Source organism: Aegilops tauschii, chromosome 7 (genome assembly GCF_002575655.3).
Source record: "Aegilops tauschii subsp. strangulata cultivar AL8/78 chromosome 7, Aet v6.0, whole genome shotgun sequence".
Classification (NCBI taxonomy): Eukaryota; Viridiplantae; Streptophyta; class Magnoliopsida; order Poales; family Poaceae; genus Aegilops; species Aegilops tauschii.
The window spans coordinates 4,733,396-4,757,171 of NC_053041.3; the positions used below are offsets into that span (position 1 = coordinate 4,733,396).

At 42.8% G+C, this 23,776-nt stretch overlaps 1 protein-coding gene and 1 pseudogene across 1 annotated transcript; both read left to right on the forward strand.

The window, feature by feature from the left end:
- The first annotated feature begins 8,456 nt into the window (after window positions 1–8,456).
- On the forward strand, window positions 8,457–13,572 carry LOC109738013 (uncharacterized). The gene is made up of 6 exons (XM_073505875.1): window positions 8,457–8,724; window positions 9,138–9,390; window positions 9,769–10,358; window positions 10,427–11,016; window positions 11,182–11,255; window positions 11,391–13,572. Exons 1-6 carry the CDS (start codon window positions 8,457–8,459, stop codon window positions 13,570–13,572), a joined length of 3,957 nt encoding a protein of 1,318 aa, XP_073361976.1.
- Window positions 13,573–18,358: 4,786 nt separating this feature from the next.
- On the forward strand, window positions 18,359–23,329 carry LOC109738014 (receptor-like protein kinase 7; annotated as a pseudogene).
- Window positions 23,330–23,776: the final 447 nt, after the last annotated feature.

Here is a 23,776-nt window from a genome sequence, read left to right on the forward strand (position 1 = left end):
TCGCACTAAGGCCATCCCAAAGCATCTTCTGAGGACGCGATACCGAGCTATTAGGTGCTCGTCCACCAAAACGACTATTTGAAACATAGATAGGGTTTTTGAACATTAAAAGGAATTGCTTTCCATAGGAATACGAAGAATTAGTGAACCACAAAGTTATGCTGTAAAAATATGTTTAATTTGAACCACATGGTTACATACAGTAAGGTGAATCACAAAGTTATGCAAAATTTCTGAAGTACACAACAGTGATACTTACATACCTAAAGGAACTTCTTATGCATATACAGTGGAGGTGATCATTATACAATAATCTTTTTTGCCAATTTCTTTCAACATGTTAAGATCTTGAACGGAGTGGAGCTGATCAATTCTTCAATAATCTGATATTTCATCCAACAGATGTTATCATCGTAAAGGGAAATGAAAGGTTCCACAGTTGACCATGGCATTGTATTTCACCAAAAAGAATTGACAATTACCTTTAGCCCCAGGAATCAAATTACAGCAAAGAAAGGAGGTAGGCAAAAGTGTGGCAGCAGAAGAATGGACATCCACTGAAAAACATGAAGAATCAAAGGCAATGAGACATGAGATTCAATCCCATCGGTAAAATTATGAGATAATGATTTGTGTTAAAAAGAGAAGTTTGTTGTTTCCCATATGTAAATTCAACCTTGCAAGTTTTTCTTCTTATGTGTTGGGAATGCTCCCGCCATTTTCATCAAAAATAGTAAAGAGTATATTGTTACGAATGAAAACATTACTTCCTTTGTCATGTATAGACTACATCACAAATAGCAAGAAGAAGCATCAATATATGCTTCCCTAACCTGTAATCGAGTTCTGATGAAAAAACATCGTGTAAATCTGAATCACCTTTGAACATATAGTCAAATAAACCATGAAAAAGGGGATCATGCCTATGGGTGCTATAAATGAAAAATACGGATGCTACTTCCAATATTGCATCACTTTGATCGTCTTCCTCTCAGCATCTAGAAAGGCTAGACGTCAACTGTAAAAAAAAAGAAGGAAAAGTCTGAGTTTGGCACTGAGGGGAGTGTAGCGTACGTGGTACGTAAGGGCTGTAGCTTGTTCTTGCATTGAGTGTGTTGAGATTGGATATCCACATGTATGGAGAGGTGTCTGCACATTAGAATACAACAAAACGACATGGAGATGTAAGAGATTTATTTAGCACGTCATACTCATTTCCAATCATATTATGACATGGAAATCACAGCATAGAAGCCGAGTCAAGACATCAAGACCAATTAGCACCTAAAACTTAAAGATAATGATGGGGCTCACTATGCATCCTAACAACTTAAAAAGGATGGCGTGGCTGGTCACGGAGAAGATCCTAATGGATAACTATGTCCTTTGGGGCAAGCTAGTTGTAGCTAAAACTCCCAACCATGTCAAGTTAGGCGCAACTGCATGGATGCAAACCTGAATCCAGAGGAGGTGTTAGAAGCTCAATCGAAGAGAGATAATATATGGGTCGTGGGTGGTGCCCGTGCTGTAGTACTAGAACTAGAATAGAATATATGGATCGATTAGCCTAATTATGATTACCGGCAGCGACGGCGGCGGAGTAATTAGGTGGATGACCTCCGAGCAATCTGAGCTACTTAAAACCCTTCGTAGCGGCGCCTTCACTGATCTCAAATGCGACAGAAGCTCGCTCCCTATGGTTACTTTCTTTTGGGTTGCTCTGTTTTTGTGCACCGTACTACACAATCTGAGGCCCGAGCGAGTTGTTGAGCAGAGCGGGAAAGGACAACGACGCAAGTACTTTCTTTTGGGTTGCTCTGTTTTTTAAAAAGAAGTATGAGGTTCTTTCTTTTTTATCCAGGGAAAAAACTACAGTTTGGCCAATACTACAGTATTAAAATCACAGTTTTTAGAGGCAACCAAACAACTCATTGTAAATAAAAGTGCGGTAACCTCTAAAACTGTAGTATTCTCAAAATACTTAGAAAATATTTTTCTATCGAACAGGGCCTGAGCCAAAATTGAATTAATGTTAGATAACTTTGGCACAACCTACTATAAGAAATATAGCTGGTTTTACATTGGTTTCCTGGTTTTTTCTATATATTTTTTCTTTTCTTTCTCCATTTTCTTCTATTTTATTAGGTTTTCTTTAGGCTTTATTTTTAATTTTTTCATTTCATTTCGTTTTCTTGTCCATTTTTATCATTATTTTTTCATTTCTTTTTACGGATTTATTTTTCATTTTCTTTATTCTTTTGGTTTATTTTATTTCTTGTTCGGTTTCAATTTTTTGGCTCTCTGTGTTTCTTTCACTTTTCATTTTATATTTTTTTATATGTCAACAACATTTCTTTAATATACATTTAACATTTTTACAATACAAATTTCACTTTTTTAAATAAATAGACAACATTTTAGCTGTACAAGATTTTTATAACATCTTTTAAATATAAAATTAATATTTTTCTAATATATGGTCAACATTTTTCATATGCACACTTATATTTTTTTTTCAAATGCCTAATTAGCATTTTCTAATATATAGTCTACATTTTTATGCACATTTTAACATTTTTTCAGATGCTTGATTAATAGTTTCTAAATGCAATATTAACATTTTTAAACACATGGTCTATATTTTTATAATTTTTGTTTAATAATTTTCAAATGCTTAATTAACACTTTTTAGATGTATGATATAAGAAAATTATCATTTTTTTATTTCATGGTTAACGTTTTTTCTGTACAAATTTTACAATTTTCAAATACTTGTTCAATAATTTTAAAATGCTTGATTAATATTTTTTATGTATCATAAAATAAAATCATCATTTTTTTATTACATGGTTAACATTTTTCTCTACACATTTAACAATTTTAAAATGCTTGTTGAACATTTTTTTCAAATGTTTGATTAATGTTTTTTATATACGGGAGTAAATTAGTTTCATTATTTTTATAATACATGGTCAGAATTTTTTCGATAGGCACTTAACATTTTCCAAATGCTTGCTTAATATTTTTCAAACACTTGTTCAACATTTTTTTCAAAAGCTTGGTTTTTTAGTAGATAATTAAATTATTTCATACACATTTTTGTATACTTTTTTCATATACGCGATAAACAATTTCTCTATACACATTTAACATTTTCATCAACATTTTTCAAATGTTTTAATGAAGAGTGATTCTGGTAATATATTTACTTTTAATATTTGGAAGATTAAAAAAGTAAAAGAAGAAAGTCAAAAAGAAAAATAAACGTGAAAAGAATAAACAAACAAACAAACAGAAAACGAGGCTGTTGCTTCCCTTGATTCTGGCCCGGTCCAACTGGTTGCTCCCTCCTCTGCCTCGGGGAGACACAGGGGCGCCCCTATGCCAGGGGCCGACCCATTTTGTACTGTGCCGGTAGTTTGGTTCTTGCGGTTTCTTTTGGCCGATTTTTCTGTTTTGTTTCTGTCCGTTTTTAGGCTGGTTTTTTCATTTTTTTATTTTCATAAAATTCGTGAAATTTTCTGAAATTAGTGCAGTTTTTTCAAATTCCTAAACTTTTTCCAATTCGTTTCTTCAAATTCTTGATTTTTTCCAAATTCATAAATATTTTTTTATTCATGAAATTTTTCAAATCCATGATTTTTTTAAATTTTGTCAAGTTTTTAAAAATTGGTGAACCTTTATCAAGTTCATGAACTTTTTCAAATTCACAAACTTTGTTAAACTATGCGAACTTTTTTCAATTTCATGGAATTTTTCCGCAAACTTCTTTTTCAAATTCATTAACTTTTTTTTGTATTTCTTCCTGCAGCTTTCCAAGTACCAGTCATGCAATCTTCCTGCAGCTTTCCAAGTACAGTCATACAATCTTCGCTTCATCGTTGTTGAATGAGGATGATCAGGTTTGACAAGAGGCTTCCCGTGCTCGTATCTAAAGATCTCTCCTACCTCAACCGTTTCAAACTATACATCATCGCCCACGTAATCACCAAGAGTGGTACCGGGCAGTAGCCTGATACGTTTCCAACGTATCTATAATTTATGAAGTATTCATGTTGTTTTATTATCATTCTTGGGTGTTTTACAATCATTTTATGGCAACTTTATATCATTTTTTGGGACTAACCTATTGACCCAGTGCCCAGTGCCAGTTGTTGTTTTTTGCTTGTTTTTTACATCGCAGGAAATCAATATCAAACGGAGTCCAAACGCAACAAAACTTTACGGAGATTTTTTTGGACCAGAAGGAACCCAATGGGACTGAGCTGCACCTGGGGGTGCCCCGAGGGGGCACAACCCACAAGGGTGCGCCAGGGCCCCCTGGCGCACCCAGGTGGGTTGTGCCCACCTTGGTGGCCTCCCGCACCCCTCTTTGCACTATAAATTCCTAAATATTCCGAAACCCTTCGGGGTAGCCCTAGATCAAAAGTTCCGCCGCCGCAAGGCTCTGTAGCCACCGAAAACCAATCTAGACCCCATTCCGGCACCCTGCCGGAGGGGGGAATCATCTCCGCTGGCCATCTTCATCATCCCAGCGGCCACCACGATGAGGAGGGAGTAGTCCACCCTCGGGGCGGAGGGTATGTACCAGTAGCTATGTGTTGTATCTCTCTCTCTCTCTCTCTCTCTCGTATTCTTGAGATGGAACGATCTTGATGTAACGCGAGCTTTATTGACATAGATGAATCATATGGTGTATTTCCCCTCTCTATCTTGTATTGAGTTTTCCCTTTGAAGTTGTCTTATCGGATTGAGTCTTTAAGGATTCGAGAGCACTTAATATGTGTTTTGCATGAGGATATCTATAGTGACACTGGGTTATCCAATTGAGTTACTTGATGTGTATTATTGTGATCAACTTGCGGGCTCCGTGACTTTAGGGCCTATGCATAGGGGTTGGCACACGTTCTCATCTTGACTTTCCGATAGATACTTTGGGGCACTCCTTGGGTAAATCTGAAATTGTGTGATGCTTATCGTATAATCAAACCCATAGATATTCGCGATGACATTGGGCTATCTAGGTGACATTAGGGCTTTGGTTGATTTGCATCTTAAGGTGTTATTCTAAAGAATAGCTTTTTGGAGTAGTTTGTCATTTACTCTTGTGCTTCACTTATATCCTAGTAAATTGTTGAGATCATGAAGTTGAGATCATATCATGCCTAGTGGTAGCGTCACATTGGGTTTAGAAAGTGAAATCTTTTGAGGCTTGACAATCACAATATTGGTCATACAAGCAATTCACGAATAATTAGTATAAGGAAGAGAACTTTCACATGCAAATACGCTATCATGGAAATCTTTTTTGATTGTGAGCCCCCATCAAAATATTATATGCCAAAATTGTTGACGTTGGACAAGGAAGACAACGTAATGATTTATGTTTGCTCATATTCACATAGAAGTTATATTGTCATGGATCCTTCAACATGTGGTGCTTGCCCCCATCTTTGCTAGCCAAAAATTCCGCACCAAGTAGAGATACTACTTGTGCATCCAAAAACCCTTAAACCCAAATCTTATTTTCAAGAGTCCACCATACCTACCTAAGGATTGAGAAAGCACTACTGCAGGGTGCTGCTAACGCGACACTACGATCAGAGACCCTTCGACGAAACTGTGTGCGATGCCATAATCGCAAATGGTGGTGTAAAAAAACCGTCAAAAAAGGAGCAAAACGTTTGCGATGGAGGATGCATCAAACACAGTTCAGAATTTAGTTGCGTGTGCGATGCGGCGCATACGGTTCAGCTCAATTAACTGTTTGCGATGAGGAGGAACAAAAGAAACGGGCAGCCAGATGAAGGTGTGTGCGATATACAACATACGATTCACTCGGATAAACTGTTTGTGATTAGGCAACACAAAAGAAACGGGCAGCCAGATGAAGGTGTGTGCGATGTACAACATACGGTTCAATCGGATGAACTGTTTGTGATTAGACAACACAAAAGAAACGGTCAGCCAGATCAAAGTGTGTGCGATATACGGCATGCGGTTCACTCAGCCTTGTCGTCAGTGTGTGACCTCTGTGGCAACCGTTCGCTCCCCACTAGCCTCTTCTTGTACCGTGGCAACCGTCCACCGCCTCTTCGCCTTTCCCTCTTGATTTGGAACTGCTGTCGCACGCTCTTCCTCCCTTCATTTGCCTTCACCCTTCCTTCTACCATTGTTCGATCATCTTCTCCATGGAGGGAACAGGCCGGAAACGACCCCGTTATTCTTGCCCCGATCTGAAAGATGACGTGGTGGAGGAACTCATTGATCGGTGCGACATCATCACCTCGGCTAGCATGGCAGGTTCGTTCAAGACCATTCTCGACTCAACTAATAACATCATTACAAGGAACCCAAGGGTTCAGGAGCGGTTTGATCTCTCCTATCTTCTTCGCCGTGACCCTGCTGACTGGCGTGGCGGGACGAGGAAGCCTCGCTTGATGCCGCTTGATAATGATACGTGTAATGTTAAGATGCCATCGCTTGAGCGTAAGGCTTGGGCAGGCGCAAATGGAGATTGGGTTGTTTATATTGGGTACAACTGCGAGTTAGAACTTGTGAATGTGTACACTCGTCACCGGGTTCCACTTCCAAAAATCTCAGACTGCCCAGAGGTTGAGCACACCGGTATTCTACGTACGTTCAAATACGATCATGGTGACTGTCGTCTACGGAATATAGCAATTTGTCAAGTTCCAACCGCTCTTGGAATTACACGAACCATGAAGTTGTTGCTATCTTCGACAAGCTTGTTGCCGTCCTTGCTTCCACGACTTGATGGATATTGCTCAAAAATCAATTTTTGTACACGGATGAGTACTGTGATGCAATTCAATACGCGGGTCTTGTGTTTGCTGCCACCGTGGCACTGTTTTTGCATTGAATCCTTATGGTTTCGGTACGTTTGTCTTCCAACATAATTATAATTGTTTCATGCACATGCATGCGGGTTAGCTAGCTAGTTTCCCTTTACTAATTAACCTTCTTATGTTTCCAAGGTCCTGTGAACATTCCACCACCTATACTTGAAATTTTTTATAACCAAGGGGGAGATGACGATGGTGATGACCATGAGCATGAGGACGAGCAGGACCCATATACTCAGTGGCGCCGGGCAACTTATTCCGATGGATCACTACTGATGTTACTAAGGAAGCATGTGTTGTCTCGCATGGTCGCACTCTCCGGACCTATTCCAGCATCCGTTGCAGGGTATTCGGGATGGATACTACTGTGCTAGCGGCAACACCTTCCCCCTGGTTCAGTATTGAAAGTCTTGGAGGAAACTTGCTCTTCCTTGAACAAAACTATTCAATAATGGTGAAAGGCGATCCACTTATCCACATGTTAATTGGGCTGACCCATCATACCGTTCGCCTATTGCGAGACAGAACTCGTCGTAGTCGGCGAGGTATAGCTCTCCGTCTCGCACAGGCAGAGGGCCTCTTGGTCTGATACACGCAGAGAGGGTTGTTGATGGGTCTCAATTTGTATGCACCGCCACCGTGCATTGGATTTTTTGCCTCTCGACATCAATGAGTTTTGTCTAGATTAGATGAGCTCCCCTGAAAAAAGTCTAGACGAGATGAACTCGAAACACCCCGTACGTCCCCGTCTGAATGGAGAAGACGTAATCATACCCTGGGCAAACCCAGCCTGGCCTGAAAAATATGAACAACAACATTTTTCTAATTACAATACCTATTTTCAGGGTATAAAAATAATATATTATACCTATATTTTCAAATACAATATGTATTTATGGTTGTTTCGGGCTTCTGGGTAGAAAAGTCGAGCCTGAGCCCGGCCCAGATGTCGGGCTTTTGGCTGGGCTGCAATAAGATCGGGGTTTATATAAATCTCACAACTCGATGACTGAACCGATGTACTATATACACATTAATATGAAATTTAGTAGGTTAGTATAAATTCAAAAAAAAATATCAAAATGCCATCGAATTTTTGCTAAAAAGATGTGAACTTATTTTTTCAAATGGATGAACTTTTTTTCTTTAAATCTGTAAACCTTTCTTCATATCATGTTTTTATTTTCGTAAAAATAATAATAATAAATAAACTTGGGGCAGCACGCTAGTGGGCCGGCCCATTCTAGCAATGCTGCAGGCGCCAGATCGCAGCGCTGTATAGGAGGTTGCTCGCCGCAAAGCTCTGTTAACGGGGAGGAGCGGCGTCGGAGCTTGCCGCAAACTCTGTTTCGGGGGTGGCGCAGCGTCGACTCCGTGAGGCCTCCGGTGGAAGCCCAGGTGAGGCCTCCGTCGTGTGGGCCTCTCAACTGACGACAACCCATCGCGGCCTAGCCCGTTATATAGTCTGTCTGGATCCCCCAATAATCGACCCCTGCCGCATTCTTCTGCTTTGCTTCCTCCGTCCGTACGTCCACTCCACTCCACGGCCGGCCGCTCACCTCACGAACCTCCGCCTCCAGCGCCCGCCGGATGGAGGAAGGGATCGGGTGGCTAGCGCTGGCCATCCTCTCAAGCCCCCTGATCGACAAGCATGATCCCTGGGTCAGCGAAGCCGGGCTCGCAGAGGAGATGGAGGGCCTCAAGTCTGAAATCAAGGGAGTCCACATGGTGGTCTCTGCTGTGAAGGGAAGGGCGCTCGGGAACGAGGCACTGGCTGGATCTCTTGTTCATCTCAAGGAGGTGCTCTACGACGCGGGAAACCTGGTTGACGACCTCAACTACTACAGGCTCCAACAAGGTACGTGCCGCAGACTAGCTAGCTAGTTTTTGTGATTTTCCATTGCAAAATACTACTGTACTACTGCAGTTGTGATCTATATATATATATCCGAGCTTCCTTCTTGAGGTGGTGAGTGTATGATATAAATAGCTGATGCACATGCCGCTACGGAATCTAGTTTAATTCGTTGACGTTTTCAGTCAGCTTCTATGTATATATGATTTAGCGCGCGCCTTGCTGAAATCTTTCATCTTCTGTTTAGTTTCTTTCCCATGTGAAAAAATGAACCTGCAACTTTTGGCATGGTTTGTTCTCTAAATTAATGTAAAAAAATTAGTTGATGTTCTCCCTGTTCATCTATATAAAAATTTAAGGTTTGGACGATGGTCATACAGGACCATGCTAATAGTAATACTTGTCTTATGTTTTAGGCAAGCCTGCTTCGATCGATCCAACAAGTAGCAGCCGTGGCAAGAGGCTACGGTCCAAGGCGTGGGACCATTTCGTCGTGACAAGAGATGGTAATGACAACCCTGTGCACGCAGAATGTAAATACTGTCACACCATAGTACAATGTAAGACTAAATACGGGACAGGAGTTTTGTCAAGGCATGTCAAAAGTGCTAGCTGTATGGAAATAACCCGAGCCCTACCAAGTCACCAACCACAAGACTCGTCCTCAAGGTACGTTTTACGGACCCAAGAACAACGTGCATTTCCTTATGAACTACTTTACATGAACAATCCATGCCTTTTTACATATTCGCACTGGTGCACTTTATTTTGGACTTGTACTTTTCTTAGATGCAAAGTGGCATCACAATCCCTATTTTGCGTACTTATCTATCATTCAATGGATCATCCAAAATTATTTATTTTGGCCAAACCACCAACTTTTCATCCAAATTATATCAATCTCTAAATTTTGTCTTTTAGGAAACAATCTAATTACTTAATAAAGCCAGAAATTTACTCATTTCTGCATCCATCTACACCCCTTCTTGTTCTGTTAATTCATTTATTTACACTATCTACTTAACAACCCTTTCTTTCTTCTTGTAGCATAAGCAATGTCACTGGAGAAGCCATGCCTGTTTCAGTTTGTAATTCATCCAGCAGAAAAAGGATGAGAATTGGTCATGAGTCAACACAAGTCACCACAGATAACACAAACCTCTGGAACAAGGACGGATTTTCGAGCAGGTTACGAGAATTAATTAATCAGTTGCAAGGCATCCAAGGGGATGTGAGAAGAGTTCTGAATATACCTGTGCTAGATTCTGTTGCAGCTTCAAATCACCGTTGGAGTACAACCTATGATACATGCCGAAGAACATCGAGTCTTCATCAAAGGAAAATGTACGGGAGATTTGCAGAGAAGAAATTTATTATCAAGTTGATAAGCCAACACAAATCAGCTGGTGGTGTCACTGTTCTGCCTATTCTAGGCATCGGAGGAATTGGGAAGACAGCTCTCGCTCAACTTGTATACAATGATCCAGCAGTGGAAAATCAATTTGACCACAAGATATGGATTTGGGTTTCTAACAACTTCGATGAAGTGAGGCTCACAAGGGAGATGTTAGATTTTGTGTCACAAGAAACACATGGAGGGCTTTGCAACCTTGCCAAGCTTCAGGAGATCTTGAAGGGTAGTATCAAGTCAAAGAGGATTCTACTTATTTTAGATGATGTCTGGGATGACAAAAATGACTGCCAGTGGGACCAGCTGTTGGCTCCTTTAAGTCTGACAATGCAAACAACAATTTGATACTAATGACAACTAGAAAACCATCTGTTGCCAAAAGGAGAGGAACGGCTGAACCAATTAAGTTAGGTCCGTTGGAAAAAGATGATTTCTGGTTATTGTTTAAAGCACACGCATTTGGTGATGAGAACTACGAAGAGCAAGAAAGTCTAAGTGGCATAGGACAGAAAATAGCACAAAAGTTAAAAGGAAACCCATTAGCGGCACAAACTGCAGGAGCACTATTAAGAGAGCATCTCACCGTTGAACATTGGACTAACGGTCTGAAGAATGAAGATTGGAAATCCCTGCACCTCAGTAGTGGAATTATGTCATCTTTGAAGCTCTGCTATGACGAGCTGCCCTTCCCATTACAGCAGTGCTTCTCATATTGTTCTATATTCCCATACGGTTATCAGTTTCCCGCCGAGGAGTTAGTCTGTATGTGGATTTCACACGGATTTGTGAAGCTAGACGATTCAAGTGCGAGTTTAAAGGATACGGGATGGTACTATCTAACTGACTTGGTGAACCTGGGCTTCTTTGAGCAAGTCATCTCTTCGGTCAGACAAACTTTCTATTCCATTAGTGGTCTCATGCATGAGTTTGCAAGGGTTGTTTCAAGAACGGAGTGTGCAACAATAGATGGTATATATTGCAATGAAATATTGCCAACCGTACACCATTTGTCAATACTAACTGATTCAGTATATTCCATGGATGATCAGATGATCAACATACCCTGTAGCAAGATGTTTCAAGAAAAATTGAGAAGTTCATTTACATCAGTGACAAAATTGAGGTCATTGGTGTTAATTGGGCAGTATGACTCTTTCTTCTTCAAAGCCTTCCAAGAAGTATTCCAAAAGGAACATCACTTGCGAGTGCTGCATTTATCTGCAACATCTGCTGATTTTCATTCCTTCTTGTGTAGCAGGGTAAATCATAGACATCTCCAGTATCTAAAACTTCAGGACAGTCATGTTGAGTTGGGTTCCTCGCCTCAAGTTTCGAGCAAGTTTTTCAATCGAGTGTTGGATGGTTGGCTTACCTCTTTACAAACAATTCATCTAGAGAACTGTGGAGAATGCTGGATAGTTCCATCACTGAAAAGGCTTCCGTCTCTTACAAGGTTATTTTTGAGAAACATGCGGAAAGTAAGAGAAGTGTCTTTTCCGTCATTGGAGGAGCTAGTTTTAGTTGAAATGTCAGAGTTGGAGAGTTGTATCTGCACTTCTCTCGGAGATATGAACTCTAGTTTAAGGGTATTGGATATCCGAAATTGCCACGCACTCAAGATGTTTGATTTGATTGAGAAACATCATAGCTTCAAAATGAAGAGTTCATGGTTGCCCAATCTTAGGAAGTTCGTTGTTCGCGATTGTCCTCACTTGGAAGTACTGATCCCTCTTCGGCCTTCAGCCACATTTTATGAACTTTTGATCAGCGGAGTTTCAACCTCTCTGACGATGGACAGATTTTACATGGAAACATTCGAAATTAGGACAAATAGTCTTTTGGGTGAGTCTTCTGGTGAGATGATATTGGATGAAAAAATCTTGGCATTCCATAATCTGAGGGACCTAAAATGTTTGGAAATAAGTTTCTGCCGGAATCTGACATCTATTCCACTAATAAGTTTTCATCAGCTCGTATCTTTAGAGAGTTTGACAATAACTGGCTGCACAAAACTCTTCTCTTCGGATGTTGTGTCAGCACACACTCACGAAGACATGATAGCTGCAGATTATATAGCCCTCCCATGTCTTGAAAGTCTCCGTATTTTTTCATGTGGAATAACGGGGAAGTGGCTATCTCTGATGCTTCAACATGCGCCGGTGGTGAAGGAATTGATGTTAAAGGACTGTAAGAAGTTGACACAGTTATGGATTGAAGAGGAAGAAAACGCTCAGTTGAATCTCAATCCAGCCTCGGAGGCTTCATCATCAGGATATCAAAATGGTTTGTCGGCAAGCTCAGCTCCAGACGGTTTGTGGTGCATTCCATCGAATCTCACCACTTCTCTCAAAAAGATAACTATTTCTGGATGCCCTCATCTAATATTTGACGTTGCCAGATTAACCTCCCTTGAGGAACTACAAATACTCGGGGACTGCCCCAAGATGCTCTCGTCTTTGGTGCACAGAGGACTGCTCCTACCGCAGTCACTTGAACAAATTGCAATTTATGAGTATCCTCAGGAAACCATTCAGCCTTGCTTTCTGAATAACCGTACGTGCCTCAAAAAGATACAGTTATTTTATAGCTCAGCTTTGAATTCTCTAATGCTGCACTCCTGTACATCGTTGGAAGACTTGACAATTATTGGATGCAAATCACTCACTGCATTACACGGCATGGAATCGCTCAGGACTCTCAGGGGTTTGGCACTACAATCGAACTCAAGTTTGAAGTTTCTAGAGCTGAAACCCTTGACGCTGCTGGAAGATCTTCACATTGTGCACTGTACTTTGCTCGCCCCACTAGAGGGCTTGCGATCCCTCGTGAACCTCAGGCATTTCAAAGTAGTCGAATCCCTGACAGGGTTTGGAGAGAGTTGTGATGGGACCATTTTCCCTAGACTGGAAAATCTTACTATCGATATGTTGTCTCGCCTTACCACGCCATTCTGCAAGGGCCTTACCTGCCTCCAACGACTAGAGCTATATGATTTGAAAGAAGCAAGGTTAACAGATGAGCAAGAGAAGGCACTTCTGCTCCATAGGTCCCTGCAGGATCTCCATTTTCTCAACTGTGATGACCTGGTACATCTTCCGGCGAGGCTGCACAGCCTTCCTTCCCTCAAGAGGTTAAAGATCGGATGGTGTCCACGCATCTCAGAGCTACCCAAGGAGGGCCTCCCACCTTCACTGGAGAAACTTGTTATAGTATGTGGTGATGATCTGGAAGATCTTCCTGCAGATCTGCACAGCCTTCCTTCCCTCAAGAAACTGAAGATCGAGTGTTGTAAGGGCCTCTCACGGCTGCCCAAGGAGGGCCTCCCACCCTCGCTGGAACAGCTCGTGGTCAAAGACTGCGGCAGCAAGCTCTCAAAACAATGCAGATTGCTAGCAACAAGCAAGCTAAAGGTCAAGATTGATGAGCCCTTTTTGGGCTGATTACCTGCTGTCTTGCTGCTGTGCTAAGGTAGGTGCACTTGTTAGTTTCTACCATACTATATTGGCGTCTGTCAACAGAAGATGACGAACACCTTCTCCATTTTAATTGACGTATTGCACAAATGGTCTGCAGCTACAGTAATGCACCAGGGAGATCAGATCACCAGCTCCAGTTTGATGGATTGCAGACGTCTGACGCTATGCTGAAGAAAAGAAAAGAGGAGCGTCATGCAGCTACTTCAGTTTTTTTTTTCTCATCCATCAAGCAGGACTGCACTCACAAATGGCACAGAACTAATCCGATTTATGCAAACACCAAAAGTGAACATTTTTCTCCATGTCTCTTGCCTACATTCGTTGAGGAAGGCAGAGCGTAAAACTGAAATCAACAATGTAAATCAAATGTGTCCTGTTCCTTTGTGCTGTAATTATTCAAGGAAAAGACAGAGGAAAGATATGGCTTCTGATGTGGTTTAAATCAATGTGCTTTCCTAGATCTCTGTCGTTAGTCAGAGAGGCTACACTAGTATATCTTGTACGAATATAGATGTTGTATTTTGGCCCAACTTCTACCATGCCCTGCAAAAATCATGGAAGGAGCATGTTGCATACTCGCATTTCAAAAGTTTTTATTAACTTATTTAATTTGAATTCCTTTTCCCCCGCAAAAAAAAAATTTGAATTCCTTTTGTTTATTAAGTTTTGTAAGGGAAACTTGTTAAGCTTGGATGAATTTCCTGTGGGGAAAAATGATTTTATATAACTAACTTGTCATGCCAACTAATTTTATAAGCCTACCTTTGACCATGAATTTGACAAATAAAATATGAGTCATATAACAAAAAAAATTGTACTAACGGAAGTTTTTTTTTGCCGGATTGAAAAGCCGAGGCCCCAAAGTAAGAAAGGAACGAAGCATACCTGCTCGCTCTCCTGAGGCTTGGGGCAGTGTTCCTGAGTGAAGTCATCACCGAGGGCAACCAATCCAGCGCGTGCAAGGCAGATGATTCACTGTATATTGATCATCGCACATTACAAGTGTTTATATATACTGGTACACACACACACACGAATAGGTAGGTACTGTTACAACAGAAGAGAAGATCACGCCGTGCGTGGTTACATGGGCGGACGCGACGTGCGCAGGAGCGTGGGCGCCGTAGGACTCGGGCTGGAGCGTGGTGCTCGGCAACTTTGAGGCTGTAGCGGGAATCGACAAACACACTAGTAGGGAGCCCCTTCATGAAGATATCGGCTTACTGTGATGTCATCGGGACATGCAAGGCACGCACCTCGCCGAGAGTCACACTCACGGGCGAAGTGCAGGTCAATCTCAATGTGCTTGCTTTGTCCGCTGATGCTGAACAGGATTGCTCGACATGTACATGGCACTGATGTTGTCACAATAGACAACAGTAGCTCGTGACGGTGGGTGGCGAAGCTCGGTTGAGGAGTTGCCGCAACTAGCAAGCTTCGGCAATGGCGTTGGCGATGCCTCTGTACTCAGTCTCCGCACTTGAGCAAGAGACTGTGTTCTAGCGCTTCGATGACCAGCTGATGAGGTTGGAGCCGAATTATGAATACCTGCAATTGCATATGGTGCCAAAAATTAGTAGTATGAGGAGTAGCATATGATGGTTGTGGGTAATTGGCCCAATAAAATGTAGTAGCATGGCCAATTTTTTGATATGTTTGGATTAATATATTGCAAGTTAGTTGCCGATGAATAAAAAGGTGACATACTTTGTTGCATGCTATTGGAAGTTCTTACTTGTGGTGCTTCAACTTGATTAACCAAACCCATCGTGTTGCTCATCGGCATATGAATTTGTGGGGTTGCCGATGCATGAAAGTTAGGATGCATATGTTCATGTTACAAAATATTTAAGTTGGAGCATAGAGATTATTTTGCTTTGTAGATTGCAAACCCTAGATGACGAACTCTTCATAGCAAGAACGGGCTAGAGACCGTTCGAAGCTTCTTCCCAGTGGAGTCATGAAAAAGTGTGTTCACACACGAACACGCCACCGTGTACCCTCGACGCCGGGGTAATGGACCATATCTCACGCCGATTGCAAAACCCATATATATTTTACCCTAGTTTTACATCTCTCCCTTTTTTTTTCTCTTTCGCTCTTCGTTCATTCTTCGCATTGCAGGGCAGCGATCATCGATGCTCTAGGGGCGAGCGAGACGGCCTAGGGAAGCCCATAGCCGCCGCGCGTCTAGACGGGGTGCCGCCTAGGCGCGTGGGGTTTCGGATTTACAAAAGCTCCCACCGGATTGCTTGCGTACCACGCTTCCGGGCGGGTCTCCTTTGAGGCTTCCACACACAACCCCCTCCCCCCCCCCCCCCCCCCCCCGGGCAACTTTGAGGCTGCAGCGGGAATCGACAAACACAGTAGTAGGGAGCCGAATTATGAATACCTACAGTTGCATATGGTGCCAAAAATTAGTAGTATGAGGAGTAGCACATGATGGTTGTGGGTAATTGGCCCAATAACTTGTAGTAGTATGGCCAATTTTCCTATCCACCAATATGTTCGGATTAATATATTGCAAGTTAGTTGCCGATGAATAAAAAGATGAAACACTTTGTTACATGCTATTGGAAGGTGTTACATGCCGTGTTTCAACTTGATTAACCGAAACCATCATGTTGCTCATCGGCATATGGATTTGTGGTGTTGCGGATGCATGAAAGTTAGGATGCATATGTTCATGTTACAAAAATTGTAAGTTGAAGTATAGAGATTATTTTACTTTGTAGATTGCAAACCCTAGATGACGAACTCTTCATAGCAAGAACGGGTTAGAGACCATTCGAAGCTTCTTCCCCAGTGGAGTCGGGAAAAGTGTGTTCACACACGAACATGAAGCGTGCATCCTCGACGCCGTGGGTGATGCACCATAGCTTACGCCGATTGCAAAACCCATATACATTTTACCCTAGTTTTACATCTGTCCCTTGTTTTTTCTCTTTCGTTCTTCCTTCATTCTTCGTGTTGAAGGGCAGCGATCATCGATGCTCTAGGGTTGAGTTAGTCGGCCTAGGGAAGCCCATAGCCGCCGCGCGTCTAGACGGGGTGCCTCCCGGGCGCGTGGGGTTTCAGATGTACAAAAGCTCCCGCCGGATTGCTTGTGTGCCGTGCTTCCCGGCGGGTCGCCTTTGACGTGAGCTGTGCGCATCAGCCCTCACCAGGGACGAAAGATCGAGAATCATCATCAACCATGTCTAAGCTTCCCAAGCCATCAGAATCAAGTTAGGCTAAGACAGAGATCACGAGAGGGATGGTCTGTGCGCCCTATCACCGACTTGTATCGTATGATTGGTATATGGGGAGGGTGCCTTTAATCATGCCCCGGGATATGGTGTAGTCATGTTTGTGAATTTCGTTAAACAAATATCCGTGTAGTTTCTCTTGTCCGTGTGATTGCTTGTCTTCCATGGATGACGATGCCCTCGAAATTGTTCTAACATTGGCGATGGACGATCTCTCCTGATGAGAATAAGGCAAATGTTTGACGCATTGGACTCTTCGCCGGCCCCAACTAGCTCTCGACATGGACTTGTTGCGTCTGTTGTGCACTTTCCAAAGGGATCGCCTCGGTTTCACCGTCTATAATCTGTCCCGTGAACACGAAGTGAACACGAAAAATACCAACTTCCGCAGGAGCAGACCCAAGAGCAGGACTATACTAACTTCCGCAGGAGCAGACCCAAGGGCACAAAACTGTACGCAATCCGAATGGCGTGGAGATACAGAGCATTACTCTACTGTACTGCGATAGACGACAGCGAAGACGGCGGCTGAACCGAGGTATATATATTGAGTGTCAGTGCTACTGTACGCAATCTCATTTTTTTACAAATTCATGTTGGACAACCTTGCCGAAATTTAGTCGAATTTTTTGAACCCTGCCACGTATCCATGGTTTTGTTTTGGAGTCTCTTGCACAAAACCATATATACTACTTACTTTTTATTTCTTCTTTTGAACCCAAAAGGCTGGGTGGTACTGCTACGTCCTCCTTTCTACTATATGCTTATTGGCGGCACACGTATGCTTATATATATGCCTGATATATAAATGGACCCCCGCCTCCCACCTCATTTCTATCTTCTTCTTCCTCCTCCTCCTCCTCCTTTCCCCACGCCATCCCTTCTTGCCATTTGCCAACATACATACCACGACTCCCAGCCACGGCCTTCTTCTCCCCCACCCTAATCCCCTCCCATCCACGATCTCCCGGCGTTGTGGATCCGGAGGAGACGATGGAGGCGTTCGTTGTCGCTGTGGTTGTTACGCAGGCGAGTTGGGACGGGGACACTAGGCCGTCGTGTGAGGCAGATGCGGCTGCTGTGCCCGTACCGCACGCAGGAGACGGGTGTGCCGGTACGGGAGCTGCGGCTGCGGCTGGTGTGCCCCGGAAGCCATGGTCGGACGGCACCACGACTGGCCGTTCCACAGTACGTGTCCCGTGTCAATTCCGAAGCCGAATTCATCACCGTCTTCTCCGGCTCCGACCGCCTCCAAATTCCTTTCGCGCACACATTCCCTTTTGTGTTGCTCTCCTCTCTTCTAGTTACCGGTAAGCAGCAACATTAACTGAATTGAACACCTCCTATACTCCTACTGCACTACACTACAGCAGCAGGTCAGCCAGATACTACAGCTGGGTTATGAATTTTACCATCTGTTTTTCACTGGTAATTGAATGAATCCTGGTATAAATTTCTTCAGATGATCCACCCATCTTTAATTTGTTGTGCCTGCCAAACTAATCACCAACATGTATCTCTCTCTGCCTCTCATAGCTGCAGGGTGACCACCCTTGTCGCTGCCGGAAATGCCCGGATCACGGTGGTTCAAGCGCAACAGCCGGCCTGCGGCGCCACCGCCGCCTATCGAGTGCAACGATCAAGGCATAGTCGACAGCCTTACTGAAAATAATCAGAGAAGCATGTGGGCTAGCAGAAGGATTGGGGAGGGCGAACAACTGTACGTAGTCCACGTGCAGGGAGCCGCTGGCATTGGTCTCCCGACTACGCTGCTGGTCAAGAAGTTCCAGAATGCAAACCCAGCACTCCTAGTGGATGACAATGTCAAGAACCGCTGCAAGTCGGAAATGATCCTGTTAGCCAGCATCTGTCATGACAACATCATCAATGTCCTGCACTTCATCCAGAGGGAAGACGCGATCATGCTCGTCTACGACTACCCGGTGAATGGCAGCCTTGACTACTGGCTGCACCGGCGGGAGGGGGGCGAGCAGCCACTGAGCTGGCCGCAGAGGATTGCCATCGCCGTCGGCGTGGCCCAAGGGCTCTGCCACTAGCACCACGGATGCAACAGACCGGTTGTCCACCACAACATCAACTCTAACAACATCTTGCTTGATCAAGAGCAGAATGTGAAGATCTCCAGTTTTGGTGCTGCGCAGATGAGCATTGCCGGGCTCAACCAACCATTGCCGATCGCGGATATTCCAGCTGGTAACTTTGGGTATGCAGCCCCAGGTATGCTATGCCAGGTGATCGATCCATGAAATGGAATTCTGTCTTAACTAGCTTGGTCTTCTAAGTAGTACTGATTGTAGCTGATTACTTACAGAGTATGGCGTCGCGGCAAGCCAGCTGACAGAGAAGGTAGACATTTACAGCTTCGGCGTGCTGCTGCTGGAGCTAGTCACAGGGAAGTTGGCCAATGGAGCAGATGGTCTGTTGGCAATTTGGGCTCAGGATAACTGCAATGAATTGATGGCAAACCATCTGAAAATGTTCAACACTGGCGTGGACAAGGGCATCCCTCATCAAGCGCGGTTCATGGAGGAGATGACGGCCGTGTTCAGGCTGGGTGTGGATTGTACCGTTGGGGATCCAAAGCAAAGGCCGTCCATGCAGATGGCTCTCAAACGACTCCGCCGCATCCGTGGGCGCGGCCCATTCCTTGGCCTCCTCAACCTGTAAGGCCACAGGCTAAAACCAAGTGCCTTAGTTACTTTAAGAAAATATAAAAGACGCGCCATCTGACTGGCTTAATAGGGTCGAGCACGATCCCACCCCCGCGTCGCCCTCCTTTGGTGACACGGAGGGCGACACACTGAGCATTCCTAAAGGCGCCGCCTTGAAGCTCATTGTTCGTCATATATGGCTTCATGTCCTCACGGTGGCGTTAGTGCTAGGGGTGATGTTGCTGCACTCAGCGTCTATGTATCCTGCCTTGGGTGTGTGCGTGTGGTGTGGTGGCCTGCGTTTGTACCGGATTGTTGATGATCGTTGCTTTATATATAAAACAGTGTGAAAGCCTTTTTCAGTAAAAAAATTAAAATTAAGAATAAGCAAGGGCCTTCCCTATTGTTCACATGAAAAAATTAAAGAAAAGGGAACATCCCTGATTGCAGCACCTTTATAACAAAATGTTGCTTCCTCCCATACTAATGTCCCGTACTTGCTTTTATCCGTGTACGTTGTTCATAATGCTATGGAAACAGAGTTTGTTGTGTTCCTGTCTGCTACAATGATTTTTAGTCATTCGAGTGCTTGCTCATTTGGAACTCGCGAAATGGACTTTCTTGTAACAGAATACTAAGTTAAGTAGGCAACACAGTATGTTTCTTGTTAGAATAAATCCGAGGTGCTTCGTCGATCTATCGAGGACCAAGCAATCACACAAGCACGACACCAGAAATTGTTAACGAGGTTCACCGTCATGGCTACATCCCCGGGGCCTGACTACGGGCGCTCCTCCCCATGACACCGCCACTAGTACAAAACAGGGCTTTCGTCACAGGGCAATATTCACATTAGTCCCGGTTCAGTCACGAACCGGGACTAATGTGAGCATTGGTCCCGGTTCGTGCGGCTAAGGCATTAGTCCCGGTTCACCTGGGCCCTTTAGTCCCGGTTGGTGCCACGAACCGGGACTAAAGGGTGCGATGCCCATTAGTACCGGTTGGTGGCACCAACCGGGACTAAAGGTTAGTCATTTAGTCCCGGTTGGTGCCACCAACCGGGACCAAAGGACATGTGCTGCCCGCGTCGCGGCCAAAGTTTAGTCCCACCTCGCTAGTTGAGAGAGCTCGAGAGTGGTTTATAAGCGCTGCTGCACCCACCCTCTCAAGCTCCTCTCAATAGCAGGCTTTCGGGCCTAACCGTACACTGTGTGCCTGTGGGCATACTGGGCCACCTGCGGGCCTAAATCCTGGCCCATGGTTGGGTTTCTAGTCGTATTCAGGCTGTGGTGGCCCAGTAGATGGCACTTCTTTTTTCTTTGTTGCTTTATTTATTTTATTTTGTCTCTACTTACAACAAAATACTTACTGTTACTATTTTTATTTATTTTATTAAATTTTATTTTTTAATTCCTTTTGCTTTTAGGTCACAAAAATTATAAACTTTCTGTTAGTGCCATTAGTTTTCAAATTTGAATTCTTTGATTTTGTTATTACTGTGTTTTATGATTCTATTCAAAAACAGATTTTGTTATTTTAGTTTCTAACAAAAAAATCTTTATGATAATGCTTTTTGCTATTAAAATGTCTAACAAAAACATTCTTTATGAAAATTCTTTTTGCTATTAAAGGGCCCATCAAACTCTACCCCCTGACCGCCTTTTCAGTTTTAGAAAAAACAAAAGAAAATGATGGAAATGTTAAAAAAATAAAATAAAATAAGTTTCCCATGTGATATGTGGTCTAGTTGTTGGGAAAATTAACAAATATGAATTTCGACTTTATTTGCAAAATCTCTCTGGAATTTCTTAAAATGGGCATAACTTTTGCATACGAACTCGGATGAAAAAGTTTTTTATATGAAAAATCATCTAGTCAAAAAGTTACATCCGAATTTAACCGGGGGAACCCCGTTAAACATTTTCAAAATCCTCAAAAACCTAACAGAAAAAAAGATACGGGGCTTTTAAGATCTGGAGAGGCAAAAAAATTCAAAAAAATTTAAATTATGGTCAAACTGTGGTCAAACAATGGTCAAACTAATTATTCTAGAATATTAGTGTTACTAAATAATTATTTCAGTTTTTTTGAATTTTGGTCAAATCTGGTCAAACTGTGGTCAAACAGTGGTCAAACAATGGTCAAACTAATTATTCCAGAAATATTAGTGTTACTAAATAATTATTGTTTTTTAAACAATAGTTTCAAACTCAAATAGTGAAATGTGTCACTTCATGCTCAAGCTAAATAGAATTGACGTCTTACTATTGTCAGGAAAACAACAAGTGCAGACTTGGAAACGAGGGAGAATAGAACCCGGAAGTTAAGCGTGCTCAGGCTGGAGTAGTGAGAGGATGGGTGACCGTCCGGAAAGTTAGATGATTTGAAATGATGAGGGGTGATTAGAGATTAGAGGATAATTGAGCAGTGATGAGGGGTGGTGATTAGAGATTAGAGGTTAAAATAATTCAGAAATTTGAAAATCAAAAAAAAAATTAAAAAAATTCGCAAAAAAAAATTTCAAAAAAGAAATCATAAAATTCCTTTAGTCCCGGTTGGTAACACCAACCGGGACTAAAGGTGGAGCTCCAGGCTGCGTCCACGTGGACGGCCTTTAGTCCCGGTTCGTGTAAGAACCGGGACTAAAGGGGGAGGCATTAGTAACGACCCTTTAGTCCCGGTTTAAAAACCGGGACTAAAGGCCCTTACCAACCGGGACTAAAGGCCCTTTTCTACTAGTGCGCTACAATACCGTACACCGGCCAACCGGGCACCGGCACATGCCGCCGGCTCCACCTGCGTGCCTGTGCTATTATGCTGGCATAAGTTACATCGCTTGTCTACCCACGATATATTTGAGAGGCATAGGATACAAGTGTCATATTATGACACAACTCCTACCCTGTCTACACACAGTCCAAAACCAAGTCCAACTGCAACATACCTTGTACAATAATATTCGACACAATTCTAACATTTCTGACAACTTCTTGAATTTTAGGAAGTATTCCCACTGTTAACATTTCCAGAATAGCAAATTTGTGATTTCTTGGGCACCTCATGTAGAACACAAATGTAGAACACAACTATTTTACTAAATTGGATGATCAGTAACTGATAGACTGTAGTATTAAATGTAACCTCCTCTGAGTGATTGTAAATTGGAGTGTAGTTTGTATGGTGATTCTGTGAAAGATTTTGTTCTTGTCTGCTTGAATTTAAAGAATTTATCTGCTGTGTCAATATCCATTTATTTTTGTGAATTCTTATTGGGCGCATCCTTTTTGTTTCAGATGTATCACCAGTGAGGATGTAGTCCAAGTGAAGGGCGGTATGTTTTTCGGAAAGGGGAGTACCCCGGCCTCTGATGTGAAGGGCAAAGTGGCATATGAGATCAGCTCAGCAGATGAACTGACATTGACAGAGCTGTGTTCAGTGGTACTTTGAAAGATTCTACTGTAGACAAGATGGTGGCTCTGCTTTTGTGTTTTGTTTGACAAGAAAGCTTCAGGATTCCCCAAAACCAAGGGAAGAGTCTACCAGTGGCAAGAGGCACAACAGAGTGTTGCAGGCCTCCAGCATGAATGCAAGGCACCTAATATACTACCGTCTGAGTTGAAAGTTGTGTATCTGTGGGTCAGAGGGCTCAAGTTCCAGCAAATCAGGGAGATATCTCAAGTGATCAGGCCCATCAGGAGACTTGGGGAGATCCTGCAGCAGCTGATCTCTGCATCCCAGTTGATCAGCGAAACCCAACTAGAAGGCAAATTTGACGAAGCGTTTAATATGATCAAGAGTTGATTTACAAGCTAGAAATATTTTGTGGCTCAAGGAAGTAAATGTCTTGTTGATTTCGTCCATTTTGCTTTTGTCGTCGTAGATGGTCAAGGTGGACTTGATTGGGGATGATGAGAAGTGAACATTAAACCAGTTTTTGGAGAGCCATGAATTTCCTTTCAGATTATAGCAAAAGGCTTCCCCAGGTCTCAGATATGCTTCCGTTAATTGAAATGTGGCATTGGAATGAATAATTCTGGTATGTTGCCATTAAATGAAGTAATTGAGATAATTCAGATAAACTTTGTATTAAACTCAGCTTAAAGTGATTAGGAATAGGAAGTTCTCAACATTGTTATATATGTTGAATGTAACAGAATAGAAGGACCCATGGCCGTATGCATCGTTCTGATGCGGCGGCCGGGGAGTCCCCCCTTTTCGAGAAAAAAAAAACAGAATAGAAGGACCCTA